This window comes from Sinocyclocheilus rhinocerous, unplaced genomic scaffold (assembly GCF_001515625.1).
Source record: "Sinocyclocheilus rhinocerous isolate Xijiao unplaced genomic scaffold, SAMN03320098_v1.1 scaffold2144, whole genome shotgun sequence".
Taxonomy (NCBI): Eukaryota; Metazoa; Chordata; class Actinopteri; order Cypriniformes; family Cyprinidae; genus Sinocyclocheilus; species Sinocyclocheilus rhinocerous.
Window position 1 is genome coordinate 23,723 of NW_015665005.1, and position 8,107 is coordinate 31,829.

Here is an 8,107-nt window from a genome sequence, read left to right on the forward strand (position 1 = left end):
TATATAGAACGGTGATTAAACTGACTTGGAACTACCTGTGCATTAAACTGTTTTAATGCATACCAGCCAGCCAATCAGAATCGAGTATTCAGACAGAGCATGGAATACATTTTTATAATGCATTATCTTCTTGTCGATCCACTAGTTCACATTTACAACTCTGCATGTTTGCTGCGTAAAAAACATGGGTTGATTTTCAACAAAAACAGCAGACGGGCTTATTGAAAATGCAAATTCATTCTCTACCAGCAGGTGGCGCTTTGAGAATGGCAGAAATATAGTGGTTTCCCTGGTAACGGCAGTACACAAAGAATCTGACTTTGAAACTGCAGTGCTTATATTTATTCAATAAAATCATAGCCTTTTGAAGTTTAATCGTCCAGATGGACTCATCTCGCGGTATTTACAGCTCTGCGTATCTGCTGCGTAAAAACATGGGTTGATTTTCATGTTGTTCTGAACAAAAACTGCAGACGGGAAAATGCACATTCATTCTCTGCCAGCAGGTGGCGCTGTCAGACCGTCAGAAATATAGCAGTTTCCTCGGTAATGGCAGTACACAAAGCGGCACAGCATCTGACTGCAGCACTCATATTTATTCAATGAAATCATTGCCTATTGAAGTTTAATCGTCACATTCAGCTGTATCACAATTCTTGTCTTTCCGTCCCCAAATTTAAGACCTCCTGAAATCATAATTTCTTGTACCATTTAAGACTTCTTATGGCTTACAATTTAAAACTTAAGGACCCGTCAACTTTCCTAATTTTTGAGAATGCCATTGTTTTTCACTCACTGAAATTGAATTATTCACTTGTCTGCGCGCCGCTCTCTTCACTGCATGCACGACTGTACGTCTAAACGTAGCAACCCGTGGCGCAGTAGGACCCAAACAGCTCTACTGAGCTGACCTTGATGTGCTTGATATAAATTTGATTTTATTAGAAATTAGCATTTGGCATTTATTTATTTCATTATGTCAAAAGGCTTCGCGGTCCGGATGGACGCATCTCGCGGTCCGGATTCGGCCCGGAGTCCGCCAGTTGGCGACCCCTGGTCTATCGGCACAACCCTACTTGATATAGGTAATGAGTACAAAACTGACAGTCAGGAAGTGTGTTGAACTAATAAGAAGCACATTATCATCACAATATTGTTGGTGCTGGTTAATTTTAAATGAAAGTAATATCGAACATATCGTAAATGTTCAGAATATTGCTTTCTTATTTTGCTGTCATGTTTTTTTTATTTTTTTATAAACAAATATTGTCATCAGACATAAATCATACTCGGGCTTTCTACAGAGGCCTCTATAGACAGCTACATTAGCATATCATTTACTAAATGGTACAATGATTTTTCTGTGCTGTCTCAGTTAGATTACTCACTTCAGACTTCAGGGTGTGTGTATGAATTGTGCTTTATTGCACTGCTAATGTTTTGGGCTTTTTTCCTCTCAGGTAACCCCCAGTGACCGGTACCACCTCATGCCAATCATCACACCAGCTTACCCTCAACAAAACTCCACTTACAATGTGTCCACCTCTACTCGGGCCATCATGGTGGAAGAGTTCAAGCGAGGTCAGTCTCATTTCTGAAGATCCCTAGAAACATTCTCATAGTATAATGAAAAGAATGATCTCAAAATATCAACATTTTCTCTCCCTCATGTTGTTTCAAACCTGTATGACTTTCTTTCTGCAGTGTAACACAAAAGATGTTTTAGATAATGTGCACCTTTATTGCTTTCAAACTGGGAAAGTGAGTGGAGACATGGTCTCAAGTCCCAAACAAATTACCATTTAAAAAGTGCCATGAATATTATGTACAACTTACGTGCTATATTTAAAGTCTTCTGAAGTTTTGTTTGAGGAACAGACCAATATTTAAATTGGTTGAAAATCCTCCCCTCTGCAACAGCTCTTAAAACTCATTTGTGTTCAGGTACATTCAAATATGGATCTAGGTGGTGTATAAACTAGGGGTCGACCGATATGTGTTTTTCAAGGCCGATGCCGATACCGATTATTACAGATCAAGTAGACCGATAACCGATATTTTGAACCGATATTTATGTCTGGTGTAAAAATGAAAATTAATGTCAAAATTAAAAATAACAAGGGCTCTGACAAAAACTGCCTTCCCTGGTGTTGGTTGAGTGTAGTACTCCCACAGTAAACTCTTTATTTTAAAGAGTTAAACTCTTTATTTTTTGGCAAACAAAGGGTTTACCTTTAAAATTAAAACATGGAAGAAATAGCGTATTGTGTGATTATTCTTTTAAACAAAAGTTGTAATAATTGTTGTAGTAGTCAGGGGTGACATACAGTAAATTCCATTTATATGACTGGATTCCGCGTTTTCCGCATCGCGGAAATCATAGATAATATTGAGGTGTTTTGCAACTTCAGTGTAACGTTAGTGGATTGGGATCTATTGCAACTTAAGCTACGTCTGCTGCTGCCTTACCTTAGAGAGACAACTGATGCGTAATCACTGAAGCAGCTCCAGTTAGCAAGCGCTTTTGGAGTGAGAGTGAATTCCGCATTGATTGGTCGGACTCATGACTCCCAACAAATCAGATGAGCGGTGGGCGGAGACTGCTTTAGGCCACAGAGTGGTGAGTTCTGACAGGCTGCATCAGAGCCAAATAGCGCGTTTCAAAATTAAGTTATTTTATTGGCGAATCGATTTTGAAAATGACCGATACCGATAATCATAAAAATGCTTAATATCGGCGCCGATAATCGGTCGACCCCTAGTATAAACTACTTTCATGGTGCTGTTTTATTTTGTCCTTTAAGTACAGTGTGCAACATCTGATTAAAAACCGAGTCATACAGGTTTGGAATAATGACGGAAATTTCATTTCTGGTTGAGTGATTTGTTTTAGCCTAAAAGACGCTGATATTATGCCAATATTACACGTATTTGACTCACATTTGAATTGTTTAACTCCTTGCAGGTCTTGCGATCACGGATGAAATATTGCTGAATAAAGCAGAATGGTCCAAACTATTTGAAGCACCAAACTTCTTTCAGAAATACAAGTATGTATTAAGCTGCATATCCTGTTGGACACTCATGGTGAGAATTAATCATTTCAATAAAGATTTATTTCTCAAAACTGCACCCACACACATTCATAGCCCATTCACAATTACTATTTTATGTAATCAGTGTCATCAATTTGAAATAAAAGCAGAATTTTGCATTCGATCGGTTTATGCATATGGAGTACAACACAATGGCTTTTATGACACTGTTTTTGACAGTTAAAATGTGTTATAGACAGTCCTGCTGAACAAATTACAATTGTAGAGCATGCCTGAAATGTAAGCAACATTTTAGATGGTTAAATTGATATATTTTAAAGGTAGGTATTTAAGTTTAAAGTGGTTTTCTATTTAAAAAGGTTTTCTTGGTTTTCTTGTGCTATATTAATTTGTATACAATTCAAAAATAAAATGTTTTAGTTCACAATTCGTACAATGTATTTCTTGTTAGTTTGTGTTTTCATAGTGTTTCTAATTTTGTTTTATTTTCCATTTCTGTCAATGTTTAGCATTTAGTCTGTTTGTGTTTTTGTTAATTTTGTTTTAATTAGTGTGGTGTGAAGTTCATAACGGCTTGAAGTCAATATTTCAGTCAAAAGAAACAGAAACAAAATAGGTCTTTTTAATGGTTAATGGAGGGCTAAAGCAATCCAATCAACAATTTTTTGTTAGTAGGGGTTTCATCTTTAACAAATTTTAACTTTTTTTTCAATTTTTCTGAAAACCCTTCACTGTACGACACAATCTTCTCACCCCACATGAGGATGCAGCGACTGTATGCAGTTCACTGTGGTGCTCAAAATTCATAATCGCCATTATTTCTTCCTTAAAGACAATGTAGCAATTAGCTGGTTTCAAAGAATGGATTAAATATGATTGATTTACAGTATCTCATTCTGTTCTGTCCAGACAAATCCCTAATATGTAATCAGTGTGGGGAAAAATGTCCAAAGTGTGTTGCTTTACATATACATCCACAAATCATAAAGTTATTAACTTTTAAGTTGCTGTCAAAATGCAAAATATCTTGGTTTTTGTTTTGATCTCTATTAATTTGAGCTATCTCACAGAAAATCATACATTTTTGTAATCAATATAATGCTGAAAGTTTTTGTTAGTTTGTGTTTTCATAGTGTTTCTAATTTTGTTTTATTTTCCATTTCTGTCAATGTTTAGCATTTAGTCTGTTTGTGTTTTTGTTAATTTTGTTTTAATTAGTGTGGTGTGAAGTTCATAACGGCTTGAAGTCAATATTTCAGTCAAAAGAAACAGAATTCAAACTAACAAAATAGGTCTTTTTAATGGTTAATGGAGGTCTAAAGCAATCCAATCAACAATTTTTTGTTAGTAGGGGTTTCATCTTTAACAAATTTTAACTTTTTTTTCAATTTTTCTGAAAACCCTTCACTGTACGACACAATCTTCTCACCCCACATGAGGATGCAGCGACTGTATGCAGTTCACTGTGGTGCTCAAAATTCATAATCGCCATTATTTCTTCCTTAAAGACAATGTAGCAATTAGCTGGTTTCAAAGAATGGATTAAATATGATTGATTTACAGTATCTCATTCTGTTCTGTCCAGACAAATCCCTAATATGTAATCAGTGTGGGGAAAAATGTCCAAAGTGTGTTGCTTTACATATACATCCACAAATCATAAAGTTATTAACTTTTAAGTTGCTGTCAAAATGCAAAATATCTTGGTTTTTGTTTTGATCTCTATTAATTTGAGCTATCTCACAGAAAATCATACATTTTTGTAATCAATATAATGCTGAAAGTTTGTACATGACACCATCTGTTCAAATAACAAGTAACCTGTATTGAGTCATTTTGGTAGGGCAAAGTTAAACAGTTTTGCTTCAAAGAAGCAAAGTATTTTGTGAATTTTTAGTGGGAAACAGGATGGGATAGTTCACCCAAAAATGAAAAAGTTTCTTTCTTTCTGTAAAACACAAAAGAAGGTATTTTGAAAAAAGTTGGTAGCTAAACAGTTGCTGGTAGCCATTGACTTCCATAGTATGGAGGGAAAAAATACTATGGATGTCAATGGCTACCAGCAGTGCTTTTTCAAAATATCTTTTGTGTTCAACATAAGAAAGAAACTTAGAGGTTTGGAACAACTTGAGGGTGAGTAAATGACAAAAGTTTCATTTTGGGGTGAACTATCCCTTTAAGAACATTCTTTTTCAGTTTGATTGACATAACTGATCAGCATTTAGATCTTTTCATGTTTCTGATCTACTGTAAAAGATGCTGTGAATCAGCTGTTAACGTTGTTCAAATGCTTCGTGTGTGTTCATGAGTGATCCCTGCTGTGTTGAGTGAAGATATATTTGTCTTTGGAGAGAAGTGTCAGTGATATCGGGGCGGGACGGCCCTGTAGGTTTTGCCGGGCTTGGTTGAACAACTGTGGTCTAAAGGATGTAATGGCATTGTTCTGTCTTTTATGTCCCAAGGCATTATATAGTGTTGCTAGCAAGTGCACAGACAGAGAAGCAGCACTTAGAGTGGTGAGTACAGCACTGTCACATGCTTTATCGGACTGATGTTCAGCTCATGTGCCCTGCATCAGTTTAAAAATGTTGTAGGCTAGGACTAAATGAACTGTTTGTCTGACAGGGTGGGCCTCGTGGAATCAAAGATCCGAATCCTGGTGGGAAACCTGGAGAAGAATGAGTTCATCACACTCGCTCATGTGAATCCACAGTCATTCCCCGGGCCAAAAGAGGAAAGTGAAAAGTGAGTTTAAGACGCTTTAACAAAGGCTTAAAACTGACCTAAGAAAGGAAGTGATGTCAAATGTGGCAGTCTTTACTCGCTCTTTCCTGTATTTGTATACATACAGGGAGGAGTTCAGCACAATTTGGGTAATAGGTGTTGTGTTCAAAAAAATGGAGGGACCAGAAAATCTTAATGTGGACCTGACGTTTGACATCCAGTCCTTCACAGACACTGGTAAGTCTTGCTTTCTCTTGGCAAGAGAACAACAACACAGCTTCTGTTTTCTAGATGTTTGTTAGTATTGCGCCATGATTAAACTTCTCTCAGTAATCAACATTTGTTCTCTATAGTTTACCGGCAGGCGATCACTAGTAAAATGTTTGAGGCAGATATGAAAATCACAGCCATGCATGTGAAGAGGAAACAACTGCAACAACTACTGCCCAAAGTCGCCATTCAGAGGAGCAAGAGAAAGGCAAGCGTTCATCTGTTATTTTGTAAATAGGCTGAACAATCGTTTCAAAATGTAGAACAAAATGTAAGTGATTTCAAGTAATAACTCATGGTTTCAAGGTGTACTGATTATTTTTTTCCTTCGTCGGATCATAAATCTAGCTGTTGTCTAAAATTTTAATGAAGTTTTGTCATTTGACATCCTGGAATTTATTGACCTTGACACACCTTTGAGGGTCTACACGGGTCCTCTTTATGATATCATTTGATGTTTTACTGTTTTTTGGCTTCTTGCATGCTTTAGTGGACCAAAGCCTCACTGCCTATTTTTAAATTACTATTAAATGATTATGCTAGATTCTTTAATCTAGGAATTTAAGCATTTTAGATCAGTGGTTCCTAACTCTTTTGACTCAAATTGTCCAACACAATATTTGAAGGCCCCCTGTATTTTCTATATAGATATTTCCTCTGGTGTTTTATGATAGTCTGTTTGTTTCCAGACTTTTTTGTTAACAGAAACTGGGACAGTTGATATTTAATTAAACACATTTTATTATTTGATTACAGAATATTCTGTATGTCCTTAAAAAAAAAAACAGTAGTTGGAAAAATTATCTCTGAGTTTTGTTTTTATTTTTAGAATTTTCTTTCTTTCTTTCTTAATATTTAAATAATTTAATTCTTCCTCTGACTCCCTGGTTTAGGATCACTGTTTTAAATGCTTTATTATTTAATTTTTTTTATCGATATATAGACATTTATATTAGTGCTGTCAAACGATTAATCGCATCCAAAATAAAAGTTTTTGTTTACCGCGATTAATTGCGATTAATCGTTTGACAGCACTAATTCATATTCATCATTTTAGTGACTTGTAATATTGATAATGAGACCTTTCTCACTCAGCAGCGATCAGCTTTTTCTTAACTCGTCTTGTTTTTGTCTCTGTTTTCCTGTAGCATTCATCTGATGGCCTACGTGTGATGAATGATGGCAGTCTCGACCTGTCCATTGACAGTGACAACAGCATGTCAGTGCCGTCCCCCACCTGCCCTTCGGCTGCCAAGATCGCCCGTGCCTCCAGCCCTCAGGGGTAAAACATCAAACCATTTTCACCTGGTCACCTGTTCCCCTAACTTCATTTTATCTCCATTAACCACTTGTCAGTTTTCTGTAACTCCGATCTTTTGGGAATACCAATAGACATGGCTTTTTCTTTCTTTTTTTCTCCTCTCCTCTCTCTCTCTGACTCTAGCTCCACTGGGACTGCCACAAACACCTCAGATTTGCAGGGAACTATGGACACTTCAAGAGGAAGCACGTTACTGGCAGGTGGTATGTCTACTGGGGTCTTAAAGTCATTTTAAAGCAGACATGTTTATTTTGTAATTTTGTGGTTTGATGGAATAGTTCACTGAATGAACTCCACCTCATCGTTCCAAACCTCCACAGAACACAAAAAGATATGTTTTGAAGGATGTTAATGCTGCTTTTCCCCCCGAAAGATTTATTTTATTAAAGTCATCCATATAATATATTTTTTTAACTTCATATTACTTCAACCATATTTTCATACGTCAGAAGTCAAACCTGGTGTGATATGGCAAATGAAAGGCGGTTTAAATATCACTATGGAAAAGAACAGCGTGAACATTCTTCAAAATTGTTCCTTTTGTGCTCCACTGAAAATAGTTATGAGTTTGGAACAACATTAGGGTGAGTGAATGATGACAAGACTTTTCATTTTTTGGATAAACTCTTTTTTTTTTTTTTTTTTTTAATTACTAAGGGTTTACTATCAAAATTAAAACATGGACGAAATAGCGTATTGTGTGATTATTCTTTTAAACAAAAGTTGTAATAATTGT

The 8,107-nt window shown here is 36.1% G+C and overlaps 1 protein-coding gene across 1 annotated transcript in view; it reads left to right on the plus strand.

Annotated features, from left to right (window-relative positions):
- Positions 1-8,107, plus strand: part of LOC107730806 (poly(A) polymerase alpha-like) — a 33,584-nt gene that overhangs the window by 20,320 nt on the left and 5,157 nt on the right. The window contains 8 exon segments of the mRNA XM_016541748.1: positions 1,461-1,581; positions 2,966-3,050; positions 5,519-5,572; positions 5,682-5,801; positions 5,908-6,017; positions 6,134-6,258; positions 7,199-7,332; positions 7,495-7,574. Coding sequence (XP_016397234.1) covers positions 1,461-1,581; positions 2,966-3,050; positions 5,519-5,572; positions 5,682-5,801; positions 5,908-6,017; positions 6,134-6,258; positions 7,199-7,332; positions 7,495-7,574 — 829 coding nt within the window.